Raw genomic sequence first — 22,208 nt, forward strand, 5'->3', positions numbered from 1 at the left:
AAAAAGAGTAGTACAAGCTTAAGGGAGAACAGAATAGGCAAGTATGGAGAGAGAAAGATCAACTTTCCTTCTCCCCATTATTAATTCATGGTTGGAGTCCACCACCAGGTGTACTTTTATTTTATTTATTGCTTTACTTCACTTATTCAATTAGTTTTTACTATTTACTTATTAAACCACATGAAGATACTTCATCCCTGCCTTTTCTTTTGTCCCACAAAAAGAAATGATAAAAACCTATTAAGTTTAAAAAAAAACAACACAAAAGAGCTTCTGGGATAGCCCACAAGACAGGGAAACCTGAGCACGTTCATGGCATTGCTGTGAAAACCCACAAAGCAGCAGCACCCTGTGACAGCAAGTACTTTGCGTGACTTACCAGCAGGCCAGAATACAGAGACCAGTAAAGAGGATGATGGGGATGGGATAGGAAGCACACAACAGCCCGTGGTTGTAGAACGCCCGCGATATCCTCTCGCGCAGTTTTTCAGTCAGGGTCATCCTCAACTGTCATCACCTAGTTGCCATCCCGGAATACATCAGGGGGTCAGGCAATTCCAGCATGTGCAACGCTCCAGCAAAGGCACTGTATCCAGCTAGAAGTTGGAAAGAAAGCAAGTTCATGAGAAAAATAAATAAATAAAAGGAAAATAAACATTACCAACTTGTTTTAGAAAGACTTCCAACATTGTATCTCCTCAGAAGAAAAGGGAGAAACAGACAGCACACACTGAGCACTTGCTATGAGCCTACAGGCAATCCGATCAAATTATTGGGTTTTGCCTAGGGAAAGGAAGGGCAGAAACATAAGCAGAGAACAAACACCAGCTGAACAGACAACAGGCACTGCTGCCATGAGCTGCTGGTCAGAGAGAACACGCAGGAACAGAGCTAGGAACCAAACTGTCTGAAAGGAAGGAAGAAAAGGAGCTTAGCAGTAAAAGAATTAAGCAGTACTCCAAGGAGATGCCAAAATGCCAATTAGAAAAGAAGGACTGAGGCTAGCTGTCAGCAACATGGTCTTAAGGGAAGTGCTCTTGGACACAGACTGAAGCGCTTTCACTGCTTTAACTATTAGTAACACACCAGTAACAAGAGAAGAGACCAGAATAGGCTTTACAGCTAAGACAATCTAAAGAAAGTTATTTTTGCATGGGGAATGAGGGAGGGAAGCCTAAGTAGCCACAGTTCCGAAGACTAAGCCAGAGCACACTACACAGTAAAATAAACTAATGCAGGTACTTCTTGTCAAAATGTATTTTGATTTGACTCTAAGACTTAGGACCAGGCCATCTACCAAGCGCAAACTGAATTGCAGATGTCAGAAGCGGACAACTTAAACTTGCAATTTGATTTGCAAAGTATAAAAAATGCAATATATAAAGCCCTAAGAAAAGGTTAAGATAATACATTAAAATAAAGCACAAAACAAATTTCTAGGAAAGATAGAGCAGAGGAAACCTACCCTTTTCCTTTTTTTATTTTTTTTTTTAATTTCAGGCTAAACACAAAGCATGTGGTTCACAGCAATGTTCTGCGAAGTGAAAAGCTTGAATGCAAGACAGATTTTTTTCATACAGTTCAAAGCTATGATTATCCAAGATTTTTATATTTTAATCTGAGAGGAAATAAATACATTTTTCCTGGCTTCTCCAGAATAAGACTGGGACAACAATAAGAGACCCAAAGCACATGAAATAAATCATTTTGTCCACAGGAAAATGCCATTAATGGTTGTGCCAGAGAATTCAATACAAGACCTAAACCCAGGCTACCCATTAAAACCAGCTGGTCACTTGACATTTTGAACAATTCACCTTTACCATCTTGAATGTAAAGAATACTAGAGCAAAAGGTCTGATGGGTTCACACAGGCAAGAAATCCATCAAGGGTTTTTATACATATCTGGCTTCAGAATTCTGTAAGCCTCAAATATTTAGAAGCCAGGAGGTATCACAGGTGCTGTCTGGTTTTATAATCTTTCCTAAGCACCCACTTTCAGCTATATGGAATAGAACACATGAGGGAAGACAAACCCTAGTGTACAACCATCGTGTTTTTATTTTCAGATTAAATTCTATTTAATGCCCACAGGACTATTTTACAATGATCTACCTATTTTCTTCCCACCAGTAATGCAACTAAAAATAATCAGATTTTGAGCAACAGAAGCACCAATACATTGGCCTAATGACCAAGTGGAAAACCTGGATAAATATTTTTGCTCATACCTTTTAGCAAGGCACTGTATCTTTCCATAAGAATCAATATCAACTTTCTTAGTCATAGGCAATTTCAGTTTGCCTGCAGTCCAGCACCAGCGTGAACATGCCAGAATTTTGGGAGAGGGGAGGGATAAGAAGTGTGCTCTTGCTGCCTGGAGACCTTGCAATGCAAGGGGTAAGGCCAACAAGCTAGCCAAAACACTACATACATGGCATTCATGCAGAACAGAAAGGTTTTGTCTTATAGTCACACAGAGAATCTAAAATATCGTACCATGCAAAGGAATGTTTGCTGCGCGGCAGCATTAGAACAAGGAAGGCTTAGATGTACACTGTGCTGGCAAAGCTGGGCCACTGCTGCTTCCCTGCTGCCTGCTATGGGCAGCTTATCTTTGGCCTGGGCCAGACCTTGAGAGCCAGCTTCCTCACACACTGGGCAAAAGCCATCCTGGCTTCATTCCCACCGTTCAAGTACATGGCATTTGATTCCCCACCTTTACCTTAAAGTGCAGCTAAGCCATCATTTCTGATGCACGCAGATCTCTAGAGCAACAGCCCCTCCCTGTAACTAAGCGGTGACCTGGGTGTCCACAAAAACCTGGGTGTTGCAGCCTGGAGAGAAATGACTGGGCAGATCTGATCTTGCTGTAGGGCTGGGTGTCAGGATTGGACCATCCCTTCTGATCCCTGTTCTATGAGTAACTTGGGAAAAACACAGATATTCTACTTCTGTGGCAGAAATATGTCATGACAGGCTCTTTGACCAGCCTCACCTTCTAACAGCAATTTTGGTTATTAGCATTGCACTGGGAACAGTTTCTACTAATTGCAAAAGAGGAAAACTTTGTATTTACTTGCTTCACCTGATGTGAAATATCAGCATTCATTAAGAAGAAAACATTAAGCATTCCAAAGCTAATATTTGCTTATTAGTTTTTTGGAGGTTGCATATTAAATTCTGAAATCTTTATTAACTTTATGCTACAACAGTGCTTATAAAAGTTTAAAGCAGGAACCGTTCCTATTCAAAGTCATTTTTTGCAAACAAATATTAGCAAACTCAAAATAAACACTCTGATTTTAGGACAACCGTGAAAGGAGAATGCATTCAGAGTATTTCTTTCCTTTGGTATGACTGCAAATCCCAGACAAAGTTTGACTGGAAACAAGAGGACATCAGGATGTTTCCTTAACCTTGCAACACAGTATGTTGCATTTCTGGTTGACTTCAGGTACAAGAGACAGATATACAATGAAGTTCAGAGATAGATCATAGGAAACAAAAGCAAACAGCAGGCTTGGAAGAGCAAGGTTTGGCTTTTAAAGTCTCTTCATTTCCAAACTAAGCTACACATTAAGCAATTGCTTCAGCTCTCTAGTCCCTTCTCCCATTTACAGAAGCGTAAAACATTATTATTTCCAGGATCACACAAATTCAGCTATACACAAGTGTGATTTCAGTTAAGATGCCTTCCCCACACGGACGCATCCAATTCCAATATTTCGTGTAGCCACAGCACCTCCCACAGTAACTATTACCTGGGGGTCGGCTGGGCCAGGGGTGGGCTGGGGGAGCTAGGTTTGGGGGCCTATGAGGGGAGCATAGGTCCAGGAAGGACACCCTGCACCAAGGTTACTCAACCATGCCTCGAGAAACAGATTTTTCAGTGCAGCCTTGCAAATGTTTCATGAGATGCAACACAGTGCTAAGGCCACAAATTTGTCACAAACAGGAAATTCAGTGCTGCAGACAGAAAACAGAATTCAGATTATAACAAATTCACAACACCTGCATACCTGCAGAAGAGTGAATTAATCTACCTTGTGAACAGAATCTTTTCCCCCATTCTTGTGTTACACAGAGGACAAAAAGCAATTGCCGAAACAATCCGATTGCCGTAGTCTAATTGGTAATTTGCTGCACACCACAGCAGATTATATTGTATAAGGGACTAAGCATACTTACAATCAGGGTGCTACAGGCATGCACACATACCACAGCTCAGACATGCAGGCATACCACAGCTCAGCTGGTAGGAAGGTCCTGAACCAAATCCTGAAAATCTTGATAGTCTGTGACTAGTTGATGTGGTAGCACAAGCCAGGTGAAGACGAGACACCAGAGCTAGCATCCTCCACTGCCACCCAGCTTCCCTTGCTCTTCTGCCCACAGGAGCTGTTCTGCTAACTCCTCCAGGGAGAGTACTCAGACAGCCTGGCTGTTACACCACGCAGGTCAGAAAACCACAGCGCTTGTCAGCTGGGACGCCGTTTCCCTCTGAAGCCCCTTCCCTCACCCACAGACAGGAAGGGAACTATGACTAAAAACTGAATTTTTTTCTGACACCATGTCACACACCACATCTTTGTACTTTTTTGGGTGTACTACACCCTCTGACACACACACACACACACTTGGAGATGAGTTTCTCGAGTAGCCAAAAACTCCTCTCATACATAATGCTGCAACTCTGGAAGAAGGGCTTCTACCATCACATCAAAAGAAAGCACAATCATTTATTTGGTATTCATTCACAACGCAAGACAGGCAGAGAAAATATTAAATGCCCACAAACACTCTTAGAGCCCCAAGGCCACCTTTTGCCAAGCTGATCCTTATGCTGATTAGAAAGTGTGTTATGTTATATACCACTTCATATACTCCATGCCGACTGCTGTCATAAGACAAAGCAACTTTTCAGCTGGAATTAAGCACCAGCATCAGCACATAAGAGCACTGCATCATGCCACCTGCTCCCTGCCGCCGCCTCAGCATACGCCAGCACAGCAGTTCGTCATCCAAACCCCTCATAAAAGACAATTCTGGCTCACTGTAACTTCTCGCTACTTGACAGTATGTCAGGCTCTTCTATTTCCCACCTGTCCGAGAGCTGAACAGATGATTCACTTTCTACTTCCAAAGCTTTTCTCTAATGAGGAGCTTGTGGCGGCCAACTCTGCACCAGGTAAGGAAGCTGCACTGAAGCCGAACCCAGACAACTTCACAGGCATGGCAGCACAGCAGAGGCTGGCAGGGACCTCCGGAGATCATCCAGGGTGACCTGGGGCAGGTTGGTCAGGGCCATGACCAGTCAGGTTTTGAGTATCTCCACTGATGGAGACTCCACAGCCTCTCTGCAACTCGTTCCAGTGTTTAACCACAGGAAAAGAGGAGATGCCAAAGTGTTCTCCAGAGGTTAGTCTCCCAGCATGTTGTACAAAGCCTCTACACAGAAAGACTTGCACTGCTGCTTCACACATGCAGCACTGTTCATTAAGCACACATCTAATCAGTCTTAACACAACACTTTTGGTAGCCCACTATATGGTTCTATGAGCTTCACTAAGGTTAAGAGATATAGTGCAAGATCTCTACGTACATACAGCAGCCTTCCCCTCCCCACCTGTACCGGCACATGAGGTTTGCAACACTCAGACCCAGAACAGCCTCTTAACATTTCCTTACTAAATCTGTATGACCAAGAGAGTCCAAACCACAGTAATACTGAACTGTGCCTCAAATGCAAGAAGAAAGAGGTGGCTATTCCACAGTATTATGCTCTAGTTTGCTGGCTCTACTGTGAATTCTGACAAAAACCAAGACTGACCAGCAAAGGAAGAAATGTAGAATTTCTTGCAGGAAAAATAAACTCCAACTAACAGATGCTGAACGATACTACTTTTCCCAAGACAAAAGCTTTTATCTCACTTAACAATAGCTACATGCTCCAAATTCTTTACATTTCTGCCTGAAAGCATTTTACAGCCTTCACAGAAAGCCTCCCTTTACCACTGAAGTGCAGGAAAATGCCGCTAATAGCAGCAGCTCAGACAACATGAGCCCACTGTATGCTTAGAGGCAAAATTACCGAATGTATGAAAACTTCTCCCTTTATAATAAACGGTAACCTGTTTTTTTTAAAGTATGTTCAGCATCAGTTTCCCGTAAAACGTTCTTGAATCAGGCCTTAGCATTAGATGTCATAAAAACATATGACTGAGCTAGTGAAGGGGGGGGGGGGGGGGAGAAGGGAAAAAAAGAAGGAAAAAATATCACTGTTCTGTAGTAATTTTTCTTGCACTTCAATACATAAAATACTTTGCTCCATCTTGTTGCCTATAGCAAAGTCCTATACCTAAACTTTCAACATGAATTTTAACATTTAAAACACCAAGCTTGGTAAAGTAGGAACAAATCCAACATGGTCCTCCTGTCCCCCCAAACCCCTACCACCAGCTGCAGCATCCCCCCTGGGACCTAACATTTCAAACACATGACCTGTCTCTCTGACATACCTGTTCTTTAGGAGGGGAAAAGCACATCACATTGCTGTAGCAGGCCCAGATCAGATGCAGAATTTCAGAAGCTTTCCTGCCAAAGCTGTGTATCTGGGGAAGGACAGGGGAGGAATGAAGGGGAAAGAAGAAAAAGAAGAAAGAGTTTACTAAAAATTAGGATTTATAAAGGTCACTCAAGTCACTCTCTGCTGTTGCCAACAGAGCAGATCAATTTGACTGCTGTTCTCTCAGCACCTGAGGGCAAGGCGGGCGTATGGACCATTAGCAATAATTCACCCTCCCAATGCTGCAGTCATTTGCCACGTATCCATCAATCCAACACAGGCTCCCAGGAGACAGCAGAATCAGAGTAGCAACCTTCTGCCTTCAAAGTTACCACAAAACAAGTGGAAACAGCAGGATCGATGCTGCTAGAGACAAAACTAGCCCAACTACTTCGAATTGGTACATTTGTACAAATGAGAAAATTTTTGATCTGGGCTCCAGTTAAGATCTTGAGCCACAGAACAGAGGGTCCATAGGGGATAATATCATATCCATGTGCGACCACCTCCTCCATGTGGCAGCACTTCCGCAGCCTATGGGGATATATTCACACACACGTATACCTACAGGTATATTTCATGCATTCCTGGGCTATACCCAGGACACAGAAAGCAGAAAAGCAACAGTGATTGCCAACACTGAGTCTACTGTCTGATTCACAGTCTCCACTCGACCCACAAATGTCTCTCTGACCTCTTTTCAGTCCTCACTACAGCTATGATTTCATGACAATGCCAGAAAATCAGCACCACAAACAACCCCCTGAAAACAAGTGAAATCAAAGAGTTTCCCCGCAGATGCAGAAAACAGCCCAATGTTAGATCACTCACACACCAGCAAAAAAAAAAAAAAAAAAAAAAAAAAAAAGCAATTTTCTTGCCCTTTGTTGGACTGTAGAGATGCTTCATATCCTCAAGATGCTAGAAGCTATCACCACTGTGATCCCCTCAGGAAAACGACAGGTGTCAGCTGCTGCAGAAGCTCTCACATCCCAGCACCAGCGAAAGGGAGAAGGGGAAGGAAGAGTGTAACAGCCCTCAGGAACCCAGTTCTCCCACTCCCCATAACTGACTGACCCAGTGTGGATTCTCCTCCAGTGAGGGCCAGGAATGAAGCATTCTTCTGAAGACTTCAGAGGTGGGAAAACAAGAAATATGCTCAAAACACTAACCTCCCTTCACAGAAACGCTACACAATCAGCTCTAACCCCAAGTTCCTATTCTCCACTTGCATTCCCATGGGAAGAATAATGGGCTTTGTGCTGTGAAAGGACACAGAGGTCACAAGGGAACAGAATACTTCCTATGGGAAAATCATGACCAATGTACTAACCTCCTGGAGACTGGTGTCTGGAATGGGTTAATCCTGACACTGCCCTTTCAGAAACAAGGCTCCAGAACAGCCTGTATGTTCTCAGTTGAGTATACTTCATAGAGGGGTACTTTTCACATTCAAAAAGTAGAAACTCTTCAATAAATTAGATTTCAGGCTGCATTCCCCCATTCCAGCTATATGGCCAAAACAGTATTTAAAGTCTGAACAGTTTTTGAACCAAATTTCAATACACAAAAAGTGCACCTAACCAGGCGCATGCTCAGAGTAAGCCTCACCTTCCTCTGGTCAGAATGTGGTCAGAAACAAGCTAGTTTTGACAGGAACTGAACCTCTGAGTTCTCAATATAATAGTATAATATTGCATTGCGAGGATCAAACATCTCCAACGTACCCTTCCCTTCTCATTTATTCTTCTCTGAAGACACCTCAAAGCTCTTCGCACTGGTCTAACGTTTGGACCATGTGCTCTAAACTTGCCTGGCAACTCATTTCCCTCAGTCAACAAAAATAAACCACCAAAACCAAATAAAAGCATGCTTGCCAGGAACTTAAGAGGTTTAAGGATCAAAGAGTTAAGCACATCTTGACACAAAATTCTATACAAATTAACAGTAGCCATTCACTTGATTCTCACCTTTTTGCCCATTTTCTTCCCCCTAGAATATTCATTTATGTTTTAAGAGTTTAAAAATCCAGAAGCTATCTGAAATAAACTCCATTTTACAAGTGGTATTTCACTCATTTTACAAGCTTCTAATCATATCTTGAAATGCTTAAGTAGCAACAATAGAGAAACGCTGCCACAAAAATTCAAAAAGAAAGCACCTAAATAATCTTAACATCCCAGACAATACATTATCTGCTACCAAATAAGGGACTGGCATTCAAAAATAAGTTTCCAAAACTATTTTCAGGACATCTTTTGGACTTTCATGCCAAAAGAGAAGAACCTGAGCTAAACTCCTGCTTAAGAGTAGCAATTCATTGAACACAGTTTCTGTCAAATGTCCTTTCTGGCTTCCTAAAATACTTCTGACAACGTTAGACAACAACTTATTGGTGTGGATGAAGTGACAGGATGTTCCACGTGAAGAACTGTAAAACACAGAAGTTTAGGGTATGTAACAAAAATAGAAAGTATCCAAATTTAGAAAAAACCACAACTTAAGTTTACTACTCTTTTTGCATCCAGCCAAAGGAACCTTACTCGCGTATTAAGTATACTGACAGCTTACCAAACACAAGGAAACATCTCCCAATCTCTTCTTCCTGACCACAGAGCTCTTGCCCAACCTAGTTCTTGATAGCAATGATCTGGTCTCCACTGTCAATTTACTACACAGAAAGAAACATGATCATATGAGACAGCTTCTCCCTTAAAATATGGGCTTAGCCTGTTTTAGTACCATCTATTACAATTTCATAAATATTATTAGTATATACCTGGGGCAGGGCAAATGATGGAGATACACGGTAGCAAACCTGCAAAATTAGTTAGGACGGGTTAATCTAGAGAAGAAAAGATGCAGGATATACACCATAGAGGGAATCCCCAAATTTAGTTTCCAATTTTGGCACTAAGCTGCTGAGCAGCTTTTGGACAATGGCTTGTCCCTTCTAGACTCATTTCTCCCTAGTCTGTAAAAGGAAAGTAAATTATACTGATTCCATTAAAAAATACTGTGAAATATAAAGCTAAGAATCACAACAAAAGCTGCTACTGTAAATATTAGGAAGCTATACATCAAACTCTTACTTTCTTCACAGTTTCACCAGAACATGCTCTTCTAACGAGCATGCCAAGCAGCGTGTCAATTCTCAGCCAGATAAAAGTCTGTAAGCCCTCCAGAAAGCAGTTGCTTTGTTTGTCAGTGAACCATTCAGAGGATTTCTAGCTAAGGTGGATTTTTCCCACAATACCAATCTATCACCTGCAACTGAATTTTAAAAGTACAACCACAATGTTATATTTTTTCCAGGCCTTAGGCAACTGAGTAGTAAACTCCTACTCTAATGAGATAAAAAGGCAAGAGAGACCAATCAGATTGCAGTGTTTGGCTTTTCATTTAATTCTTGAATTTTTTACTATAGAAAACAGACATTTACTTAGATAAATAGAATTCCACAGGTATAACACTATAATCAAAAACTAACAGGAGTTTTGGAAAGGATATGAACTCTCAAATGCCATCCAATACACAAACTTTAAACAACGGTAGTCAGAATGTCTTTCGAAAAAGACTTTTTCAAGCGCCTCATAAACCTCCTCCACCATCGATTAGCAATGGCTGTACTGACCTGTAAAGTGGCAATTCCTTCATTTTATCAAAGAGTTACTGAGTTTGGAACTTGCCGTCCAACACATTTTACACTGAACTTCTCTGTCAATAAGATCAACACCAACACCAATTCTTTATTATTCAGTCCACTAAAGGTTCTTCCAACGCTATTTTTTTGCTGGATGATTAGTTCTGTAGCTAGTACCTTGTCAGCCAAGCTCAGCTCAGATGGTGTGGCTTTAATACACTTCTCCCTGTTGGTATCATCATGGCAGGGCTTACAGAACCAAGCTGTAGTGTAATTCCTTAAAAGGTTCAACAGAAATAAAAAGAACAAACATTTGAGCTATTATCTGGTTAGAGACCATTAGGTCTGATTTCCTTCATGTGTGGCACCACCTCAAAGGAACCAGACCTAAGCAGTACCTGAATTAACTCTATATTTAAAACTCCCAACAAGCAAAGCACAGTTGAAGTAGGTTTGGACAGTGGCTCTGCTTTTACAAGAAAATCTCATTTGACAACTGAAATTACATCTTTCCAGGAATAAGAGAGTCCCAAATAAAACCCCACTGTTTCGCATAACAGCAAAGGAAAAAAAAAAGGGGGGGGGGACGGGACGGGACGGACACTACATTTAAAAGTGTGTTTAAAAAAAACTTTAAGGGGAATTGGAAAAAGAAAATGTTTGGAGGTAACAGAGCATACCTAGAGATACGACATGGGAAGCTCAGAAGAAACGCCTGTCACATATCAAAAAAAAAAAATTCAGTGAAGAGCTAAAGACGTATCCAAATTATGAAAATACAGAGAGAGGTTCCTGCACACTATGTATGAAAACATTATACAGCAGGTCAAAAAGAAGTCTGAGGAACTACTGGGAAGAGTCATAGGAACTAATAATAAATGCTAGTTCAGATACCATGAGCAGCTAGTCCTCTGGAACATCCATAGGGCCAAGAGATTATCAGTATATAAAGGGAGAACGCAGAGAGAACAGAAAACTGTAGAAGAAAAGCTAAATAAAACTTGAGTTTATCTTCAGAGAGGAGCAGCTATGAGCCAGAGGCAGGCAGGGAGCTTCCATGCTGAAATCCTGTTAGGAGGGACATCAGGCTCTATCACAGATTGGCATGTCAGTGAAGGGGTTACAGAGTGAGACGCTACACCAGCCAGGGTCCTGGACCAGAGGGTATTATTGCAAGAGACCCAAAGGAACTCCAACACCAAACAGCTGAAGGAACACGTAAACTTTTGTGCCAATGCAGTTGCTGAAAGGTGGGAGGTATTCTTCCTACTTTTACTAGGGAGTATCTGGGAAACTACAGATCACTAAGGCAGATGTTCTAAAGAAATCAGTAGAAAATAGCAAACAGAATTGTTTGATGGAAGGAGAGTTACCACACATTGAGGAAGAGTCAGCTTCACAAATCTGTTGGACTGACTCCTCCAGAGGAATAAACAAGCACATAGATCAGAGATCCAATTTAGAAAGTCTACCTAGACTACTAAAAATGCGTTCAAGAAAATTCCTTAGGGGGGGACTTCTAAAAAACTAAGCTGTCATGCAATAAAGGGGGAGGACCTTCATATGCATAGAAGTTGATTATAAGAGAGCTTAAAAGAGGATCATAACAAACGTCTGATCCTTTTAATAGAGGGACGTAATCAGACAGTCCCATAGGAAACTGTGCTGTTTGACGTATTCACAATTTCCCCGGAAAAAAAGTACAGTCTTGAAATAAGTAACACTTTCAGTTGTCTGTTATTATTCATGACGGCAAAGATCAGGCCAACTGGAGAGCTGGCAGAAATAACTCCACACCAAGTGACCAGGCAACAAAATGAGAGATTAAGTTCAATGCCAATGAATGGTACGTGAGGAATATAGGGAAAATAACGTTACATACACAGGAATGCATTCTCAACTGGCTATTGCCACTCACGAACAAGATCCTCGGGTCTGAATCATTAATTCTCTGAAAACATGAACTCGATACAGTCAAAAAAAATCAAGTTGTGTATTAGGAATTGTTAAGAATGGAATGGAGAACAAATAGAAATAATTACATTAATATGTAAATCTGTGCTATGCACACACTAAGTGCTATACACAGTTCTGGTCATTCTTCCTCTCCTCCTCATCTCAAAAAGGACACACAGGAGAATTAGAAAAGGTACAGAGAAGTTCAACAAGGATGACCAAAGATAAGAAGCAGCTTCCATAAAACAAAAAAGTATGGGAAGACTTTTCAATCTGGGAAAGATTTTACCAGCAAATGGATACAACGGACTTCTCTAACAGAGATGATCTGAGGAAACTGAACAGGGGAGGGCTGCCTCTTTCATTACAGGAATAATTCAGCATCAAACAAAACTATGAAGTGGCAGCTCAAAATAAACACACAGTTAAGCTGTGGAAATCTTTACCCCAGGACATTGTCTATGTCACAGGGGTTAAAAAAGCAAGCAGACAAATTTTTGGAAGAGCGAGCCGTAAAGCACTATTCAGCACAAAGCCAAGGCATTCCTCTCCCTCGAGAAGCCCCTCGGCCACAAGCCACTTCTCCCAAGCACCGCACTGCCTGCCAGTATCCAACATATTTGTCTTGTTTGGACACTCTTCCCCTGTACTAAATACTGTCCACACTTAGAAACCAGATACTAACCTAAACAGACCGTCAGTCTGTGCCCAGCAGCCATCCTTACGCAATGCATCTCACGTGATCACTTTTGGAATAATCCGCTTCTTTTTGTTTATCAATGTAGCTGCTTTCCAACGAATGGCTAGGGAATCACCTTCTCCTAAAAATACCAAAAGACTGATGCAACACCCACATGCAGTTACATATCGGAGCTTTACCATTAAATCCACCTCTCACTTCAACAAGAGCCTGCTGGTCTGTTGCAGTATGCCCCAACTCAGTGGCCAGGCACAAACACTGAGGAATTTGATCAACTTTTCACTCTCTGGCAGCTCAGGAAGTTCCTGACTCCAGAAATTAACTCCAGGATACAAATAGTAACCAACAAAAAGAGCACCTTTGATCTTTTTTAGGATATACCTTGTCTATATGAATGCACTGATCAGGCAGGCAGGCATCTTACAGCCACATTTTAAAACTTCTGAAGCATGCAGAAAAATCATTTCCATGAAAACAATATGGACTCCAAGTGTTCAGCAGGTGTTATTTACCTTCTTGTAGGTCTTAATCAAGCTCCATCGCTGTAATACAAAGTAGCTGTGCTGACATTTGTACTTCCTCCTGAAACACAATGTCATCCGCTTAGCTCTTTCTTCTACAATCACTGCAGCCTGCCTATCATTGCAGCTCTTTATGCAAGACTTCTGAGAGGAGTACACAAACAGCTCACCCAGCATGGACCTGCAATACACTTGTCTTTCTACTACAGCTACTGTTTCTACTAATACCATTTTCTAAACCTCTCTGCAAGATCAAGTTTAACATCTTAGCCCTTGCCTCTAGTTTGTGGTATGAAATATGTAGAATGCTTTTGGATGTCATTCATGAAGTGTTAACTTTGTCAGATCCATGCTCAGTGCCATTTCTGAAGTTTCCAAGTACTACATATATTATGGACTAGCCATAAAGAGTCAAAGCAGCCCTCACACCTCACTGAAGCATGCAAATTGAAAAAAAAAAATCAAGGTAAACACTTCCACATAACCATGACAGCTTTCTGTGAAGCACACAATGCCAGACACACACTTTTGCACTGCAGGACACAATCTTTATCTTCCAGGTCACGTGCCCCATGCCTCATTCTGTCTGCAGTGAAAGGCACTAACTGCAAGGCAAGCTGCCCTTCGCCTATTCTGTTCATCCTGCCCCAGCGCTCACCCAGTCATGGTCAGAAACCTGCAGCACAGGCAGAACAGAACAAACCTCGTTAGTAATTACAGCTCACGTGTGAGAGAAAACGAGGCTAGAAGGGATTTTGAAGGCTCCAATTCACACACGCACCTCACTCAGAGCACTACGATTTATGCTCAAATTAATCCCAACAGATATTTATCCATCTTGTTCTTAAGCATTTAGTGGGAGACTCTACAGCCACCTCAAGCAATGTGCTCCAGTACTAAGCTTTAGACAGTTTTTTTTAACGTTTTACCTGTGTCCCTCCCTACTGTTTAAACCGCTCCTTCTGTGCTGTTCTCAGTGGGCACGGAGAACAGGACAGCCTCAGCAGCAATACTTGCAAGAGTAAATTCCTCGAGTCTCCCCTCACTCTTCTCAGGGCACACAGCTTCCCCTGATTGTGCTTTCCAGAGACAGACTGCTCTGCTTCATAGTCTCTCCACTTGGTTCATGTCACTTTTCCAATATCATACCAAAACCAGGTCACGGGGTGTCCCAACAAAGCCGTACCGGCACTGGGTGGAACGGAAGGATTACGTCATAACCTGCAGTTTATTCTCCGGTTTATATACCCAAACAAAACTTTTGCCTCCCCTCCCTCCTTTCCCCACAGGAGATTACTGGTCACCAGTGCAGGTGAAAGGTTCCTTTAATTATGGATTATACCTAATCAATTATTCTAATGCCTGCAGCTGGTTATTTTTGCTTGATTACAAAACCTTACTGCTGTCCTTATTGACCTGTAGCCAATTTTCAGGCTACATTTAAGTCACCAAATCCACCTCTCAATTTTTAATCCTGTCATATAGCGTACTTGTAGCATGCTTCCCTGCTTTATGCCATTTACAACTTCAATATGCGTAGTCTGTTCTACCACTGAAGTCATGAATGAAAACCCATAGCCCCCACAGTAAACTTCTCAAAACAGCCTTCCATTTTAACAAGATCTTTACTGGTACTCCAAGTATGTTTATTTAACCACATTTGTATCCATCATACAGCACCTTCTTAGGGTTGGTTTTTGTGGTGGTTTTTTTTTTAAATCTTACCTACTTGAGAATCTTATTAGGACAAAAATCAAAACCTTACTGAATTCAAGATACACGGAAGCTTTTGTTTCTGCAGCCAGAAACAGACCTGACATCTTATTCTAGAAAGAAGTAAACTCGCTTTGCCAAGGAAGTACCTGCGGCAAACCAGCACTGGCTGTTACATGCTCCCCATAATCTTTCAGGTGCTTACAAATCATTTGACTACTTACTGCAGGATTTTAAGATGACTACAACTCCCCATTCTCTTCTTCCCACTCTTTCACCTACACAAACTGCTCACTCCTCTAGTCTTTCAAAACATCACCTATTTTCCATTGCTTAAAAAACGCCTACTAAAGCTTTTAAGTTTTGGGGTTTTTTTTTAGTTTGTACTTTAGGTACACAGACGAAAATACCTCACTTAAATGACTGCTTGCAAACCTGCTCTTTCTTTTTTCTAGTCTGTCACTAGCATTAGTTGCTCACCAGCTGACTTCGGTTTTCAGTAAGAGTCAAAAGATATTGAACACTTCAGCCTCACTGACACTGGACAGTAAGTTCTCCTCTATGTTCTTTCCTCCACCATCTTCTTACTATTCAGACATCCACAGAATAATATTTGTATCCCTTGATGGCCTCTGATAGTCAGGTTTGATTTCTACCTTAATCCTTCTTACGTGGTTTTGCCACTCTTCAAACAAAGAACGGAAACAGCTCCGGGTCTGAATAACCCACATATTGCAGGCATGATGAAAGCAATATTTGCAATTAGTACTTTAATAATATGATTTCTACCTAGCTCCAGCACTGCTTTTTTGAGACAAAAGTATTGGGTCATTTGCCTCCTAGAAGAAAATTCCCCCCCAAAGAAAACATGGAAATAGCTTTGAGTAAGCCACTCTCTCACGTTAAAAAGACACCTCTATAACAAAGTCCAGCTATCACTGGCAGAAGTTTCCTGACTAACTGCAATTAGAGTTGGATCAAATGAAGTTTATGTGTTAAGCACTATCATTTTCCTGAAAAATATATTGTGGAAACATCCAAAACAATAGTCTCCCCATTTCAGAAGGAGGACTTGGTTTCTGTAGTACCAGTTGGGTACCTTCTGACAGCTGTCAACAGAAGAGTTTCCAAAACTTCTGGGTTTGGCAGAAAAACAGAAGTCTACTTTTGGCTCTCTGAGGAAATGCGCTTCCTGTTCCACACAGACCCTCTCTACGGCTCCTGAATATTAGAGATTCAGTGGTATTTTCACTCTGAACTCTTGAACACTGGAAGTTTTGGCTGTGTCCATCATCTAATTGACAGGGATCCTCTCACAGGCAGGATGCTGACACTGACAAAAATAAGGGAGACAATGAACACAATTCTGACCACTTAGTCCATGAAACAGAAAGCAAAAGTTAAGACGTAAACTTCAGTTTGTATTTCCCTTCATTGTTCCCTAAAAAAAACCAAACAAAAAAACAAGCCTTTAATCAGAACACTTTTCATGACAAAAAAGTAAGTCTGCACTGTAAGACCTTCCAGGATTGAAAAGCACCCTCAGAAGGCACAAGGGAACGCAAGCATCGGTAAGGTGACTCACTTGCATGGGATTGATTTTCAGCAGGTTCTAGGTTACAGAAGTAACATTTGGCAAGCCTGAATAAGCAAACTACCAGGACTCTCAACATCCAATAAGGGAGCTTTTGTCATCTCTAGCATCACGCAGAACTAAATATTTTTCTTTCTAATAACCACCAATTAGAAAACCAGGATTAGCAAATCACTAAGCTCTTTCCTCCCGACAGCGAAACAATCCCAAAACTACTGTTAGACAACAAGTCTGAAAGTCTGACTTGGACATTGTCTTTTGAAAACAAACCAACTATTATTCCCATGGCATCTTTATCACAATGGTCCATACAAGATTAATTCAATTTTTACCAAAGAAATGCAACCCTCCTCCTCTCCTCATTCACCACTGCTCTGTCATTGCAGCTGAAACTCACTCTTTTACTGGCAGAAGCCTTAGAATTTTATTTTCTTCCCAAGGGAACCCAGTTACACAGAAAGGACAGCAGCCATTCTGAAACACCGGGACTGTGTCTTCATCTGAGGACACAAATTAAAAGATTGTCTTGAAGACAACCACCTTTAAGTCCCTGTTTCTCCACCTTCTTTTTGATATTTTCGTTGTGAGAAGTAATAGCTTACAGACATTGAAACAGAAGGCTGCACTATCACAGAACCACCTAGAGTTCCTTAAGACTTTTCTTTCTCACTCTTTAACGCACTGTACAAGTTTTGAAGGAATTATAACACAAGGTATTACAGCTAAGGAATGCTTCTAAAGCTCAGCCTACATCTACCTTCCAGTCCTGTTTTATACTCAAGACTGAGCTCCTCAGGCCAAGCGCCATTAGTTCCTCCTTGCTTGTACAGCACCCAGCAGAGAAGAGCGTGCTCCCCATCAGCGGGGCTCTGTGCTGCCACAGCATGCTGTAGGAAGTCTTCTGTAAAATGGGAGAAAGCTGCCTGAAGCTCCCTGGACAGACAGTCAAGGGAGGTCTGTCAGTTCCACGAGTGAGGCAAAGAAAATCAGCCACAGCAAGAATAGGAAGGAGGATTCCCAGATCACAACATCTACTGATATTGCTGTACTGCTGCTATTCCCCTTCTACTCATTACCTACTACATTCCACTATAGACAGGTAAAACTATTTTTGTTCATCAAGCTGTACCTATTCTATTTTTTTAAACTCTTTGCTCATCAGAGAGGGGGAAAAAAACCCCAACTTTTCTATGCATAATTATATGAACTCTGATGACAGACAGGCCTAGCAACCCACTGAATTCAAGTAACATTGAATAACTCAACAGCTGTCTTCAGAGAGAGCTTGACAAATTCATTCATCACCGAGATTTTGACACTTAAAAAACTATTTTAATGCTCCTGAGAGAAAACCTGATTCTTCTTTGCTCTTTTATGATGTTATATTTGAATCACGTTTAGAAAAATAAACAGCATTGTACTGAGTTAAGCTTTATAACTGAAAATACTGAGCAGAATTGTTTTGGTGGAAGGACTCGGTGGCTAGCAGCACAGCTCTCAACATGTCATACATTCAATGAAAATCCCAGGGTGTTTTCCTTTCTTCTGAATTCAAGTCAGCTAATCTCCTTTCTGCATTACACAACAGCTCATGTAATCCTAAATTTATCGCACTAGTATGCTGTCTTAACAGTTCTAGGTTTCACAAAGAGTGAGATCATGCCTCATCTTTGCCCCTTTCATGAAAGGAAACTTAATTTGTCTTTCAACAATCCTGAAAAATAAGCAGACATTGCATTCAGGAAATTTTGGCATTAAGGCAGTAGTCCTTTCCTCGGGATTCTCCCAAATACAAACCCACAGCTACACCACTTCAGGATTCATATAGCTCCTCTGCTTGCTCATTATTTTTAGAAAATAATCTAGAAATGCTCACCCGCTCTCATACAAGGAAGCCAATTCCTAAGTACTGACCAAACTCCAAAGACAAGGGCGATTACCCAGAGTGAAAGATACTTGCAGCACCGTGCCATCATCACAGAGCGAAGTCCCCATAAAATCAAAGCAGCAGAATAGTTGCGGTTCTGAAGAGGTCAGTAACTACTTACCGGTGTGCCAAGCAAACCTACCAGAGTATCTTACTCCACATTTCAGTCATTCCCTTTATGGGCTGTTGTTTGCTTCTTTTCTACAAAGCACGTTCTCCTGATTCTGCAGCAGAGATGATTAACTCTTTCAACTCACCCTCCTTACTGATTTAGTCCCATCCCACCACCTTTGACCCACCAAAACCTTCTACATCCCCCTTTCAGACACAGCAATACCTCAGGCTGATGACTCCCAGTTTCCTGAGCAGTAAACGCTCTCTGTTTTGATCCTAGTTCCTTCTGAATCCTCCTGCAGGCAGAGCAGTCGCTACTCCAGGCCCTCAGCAGATCCTCTGCACAAGCACCCAACTAATCTCCCCTCCCTTCCCACAAACACCACTTGCTTCTTCATCCTCAGTTGCCAAGCGGGTAGGGTGGTCCCTTCTGCATATCTCAGGAAACCACAGCACCTTGCTCTTCGCAAACAAGAAAATTAATCCCCATCCTTTTTGCTAACGCCCACGCCACTGCTAATTATTAGAAAAAACACGTTTCATAAAATAAAAACGGAACCCGGAGAAGACACCCACCACCCTCCACAGCCAAATCCCCAAATCCAACAGACACCTGAAGCACCACAAGTTAAGGGGAGGAGGAGATCCAGCCGGCCTCTCCCCACCCACCGGCCTCTTTTGTGCACCCCAAATCCGCCCCCCTCCACGACAGAGGAAGCGGGGAGCCCCCCACCCACAGTTGAGGGAACCTTCCCACCGGGGAAAGGCCTAAAGGCCGCGGTTCCCTCAGGAGATGGAAAAGGAAGGTGGGGGAGTGCGCTAGAATGACCGTTAAAGGGCCGTTAAATAAGGGGGGGGGGGGCGCGCGCCCTCCCCTCACACACACGCACGCGCGCGTGCGTGTGTGTGAGGGGAAGGCGCGCGCCCAGGCCCGGCGGGAACCACGCTGAGGCGGAGGGGGGGGGGGGGAGGGGGGGTAGTTTTTCGGTATCCGTCGCGGACCGATCGCGTTCGCCGGTGGCTTCTCACCTTTACCGACGGGTGGGAAACGGCTCCTCCTCAACCTCCGACCTTTTACGCGGCCGTGAGCCCGTTTTGTTGTTTGTTGTTTTGTTGTTTTTTTTTTTAAATTTACCTTGGGGGGGTTGTTTGGGTTTGGTTTTTTTTTTCTTGGTTTGTTTTAAACACCACCACCCCGCTTTCCTAACCCTAAACCTTGCCGCTCGACACGTCGTTCCCGGTCCGGTTTAACCCACCCCCTCCCGCCCTCCCCCCGTTGCCGTTGCCGCCGCCGCCGGGCCCCACGCGCGCGCGCGCAGCGCCGGACGCCGGCCACGCCTCCCGCCGCCGCCGCGGTCACGCCCCTCCTGACCACGCCCCCCATCCGCACGCAGAACCACGCCCTTTTCCCATATAACCACGCCCCTTCCTCGCTTGCCAGCTCGCTCCCCTAGCGCTTTGGTCACGCCCCCTTCGACAGTCAGGCCACGCCCTCCCCCCCGGCGGGGCGGGCACGCCGGCGCTCACGTGGGAAGGCGGAAGCGGCTCGGTGGCGGCGGGAGCACGTGGAGCGGGAATGGAGGGGAGAGGGGAGGGGGGGTGCAGACCGGGAGCCGGGAAGGGGGGGGTCCTGGAGCACATTGGGGATCACGGGAGCGGGGACGGACCGAGCACCGGCCGCCCTGGGGTTCAGAGTGGGAGGAGAGAGCGGACCCGGACCGTGATACCGGGGAATGGCGGGGCTGAGGCGGAGGCGGGGGGTCAGGCGCTGGGAATTCTGCGGCGCAGGGTGGACGCGGGGGAGGATTGGGCACCAGGAACCCTGGGCCAGCGTCGGGTGGGGGGACGGCGGACAGTGGACCTTGCACCGGCAGCTCGGTGCAGGGGACAGAGGGGACTCGGCTGGCCGGAGCTGCAGGGGACCGGAGCGGGCCGGACACCGGGAGCCCTGGGCACAGAGGGGACAGTGGCACATGGCTTGGGCTGGGTCGGGTGGGCTGCTCCCCTGGAAGGAGGGGAAGGGGCAGGTGGTACCGACAGGCCAAGGGATCTTTTCCTTCCCCCCTCCCCCCCCCCCCAGAAATGCCCATGCTGTTCCCACCAACACGGCCCTGGCATGGGATGGGATGCCCCATAGCCTGGGCACAGGGCACCCGTGGGGTCAGGGCTTACCCTGTGGCACCGGTGAAAAGTTGTGTCTTTTCCCCCCGGTGCAGAGGAAGCCATGGGGAAAAAGGCCGAGGTTGGTGGGAAAGGATGCAGCAGCTCCGGTGCCGGCAGGGACGGAGGGGAATGGCGGAAGGCAGCCAAGCCACCACTGCCCCACAGCCAGCCAGCCCCACACCAGTGCTGCTGGTCTGGCAGTCACCCCTGGCATAGCTCCCGGCTGCCAAGCATCACTCCTGAAATCCCGGGGTAGCCCTGTGAGGAAAGAGGAGGTGCCAGGAGGGGAACCGGCCCTGAAAAGACAAGTCTTGGTGGAAAACCAGAGTGAGAAGCAGGGAAGGAACAAAGGAAAGGAGCAGAAATAGGACAGGGTAAAGGCAGCCCCTGCTCGTTCATCTCCTGGGGCTGAGCACCCCCCATGAACCAGCCTTTTCCAGGGCCTTTCTTGCAGCTGTCAGGCTCTGATGCTCTCTGACAGTCCCCGCTGCTGGCAGCCCTTCCCCAAACCATCACATCCAACCCTCTCCCAGGGGACCTGCACCCCTGCCCCACCAGTCCCAGCCTTGATGGGCCTTTCCCCAGTTGCTGCCTGGCCAAGGACCCAGGCTGTTCCCACCAAGGCCAAGGGAATGAAGGCCAGAGACCTCGGGCCAAGTGCCACCTGCTTTATCAGTCGAGATGCAGCGTTGTTACACAAGCTCTGGCTCTCGGAGCGCTGCACGTAGCACCGGCCCCAAGCACGCAGATGTTGGCTGACCCTGTGCAAGGTCACCCTGTTCTGCCATCAGTCGTGTCCCTCCTCGTCTCCGCTTTCTGCGCTGCCTTCCCGCAGCGTCAGCTCCAGAGCAAGGTCTTGGTTCAGCCATGGCCACGCCAGGTGGCCTTGGCTCAGCAGAGCTGACAGATCGGCCTCCAGCGATCATGTCCTGATGGCAGATGCCACCTCTGGACATCGGGCAGGGATGGAGGAAACGTTGGGCTTGGTCCTTGCCGTCAACCAGGAACCACCACAGGTTTCACCTCCCCTTCTCCAGGAGGCATCTCCCAGATGCTGCCTGTCCAAGCCCTCACCGGTGCACAGTGCAAAGAGCAGCTCGTTTGGAAGGGCCGTGGATCCTGGAGAAACATCCCCCTGCACAGGGACACCAGGAGTCAGGGTGCTGCTCCCCGAATGGTGCCCAGCCCAACTCGGCCCCGGACAGCCTCTGGTTTCTTGCTTGGATGCAGGCATCAGTCAAGCGCAGAAAGAAACCAGGCAAAAGCCAGCAGCGATGCTATACGGTCACCCTGCTGGTTTCAGAGGAG

The 22,208-nt window shown here is 44.6% G+C and overlaps 1 protein-coding gene across 12 annotated transcripts in view; it reads right to left on the reverse strand.

Annotated features, from left to right (window-relative positions):
* The window catches only part of SCAP (SREBF chaperone), a 66,902-nt gene extending 46,920 nt beyond the window's left edge, over positions 1-19,982 (reverse strand). For 3 of the 12 annotated variants that reach the window (XM_049799223.1, XM_049799222.1, XM_049799211.1), the window contains exons 1-4: positions 13,381-13,456; positions 12,854-12,989; positions 6,523-6,615; positions 380-596 (exon numbers count right to left, since the gene is read on the reverse strand). In XM_049799223.1, the coding sequence (XP_049655180.1) occupies positions 380-501 (122 nt within the window). In that variant the 5' untranslated portion in view covers positions 502-596; positions 6,523-6,615; positions 12,854-12,989; positions 13,381-13,456. Of the gene's footprint in view, positions 1-379; positions 597-4,222; positions 4,244-6,522; positions 6,616-6,759; positions 6,776-12,853; positions 12,990-13,380; positions 13,457-14,318; positions 14,581-16,201; positions 16,420-18,960; positions 19,395-19,766 lie in introns of those variants that run through there. The other 9 variants (XM_049799212.1, XM_049799220.1, XM_049799213.1 and 6 more) reach the window with 9 other exon arrangements.
* Between the last annotated feature and the right edge of the window lie 2,226 nt (positions 19,983-22,208).

Source organism: Accipiter gentilis, chromosome 4, assembly GCF_929443795.1.
Source record: "Accipiter gentilis chromosome 4, bAccGen1.1, whole genome shotgun sequence".
In the NCBI taxonomy this organism is placed as follows: Eukaryota; Metazoa; Chordata; class Aves; order Accipitriformes; family Accipitridae; genus Astur; species Astur gentilis.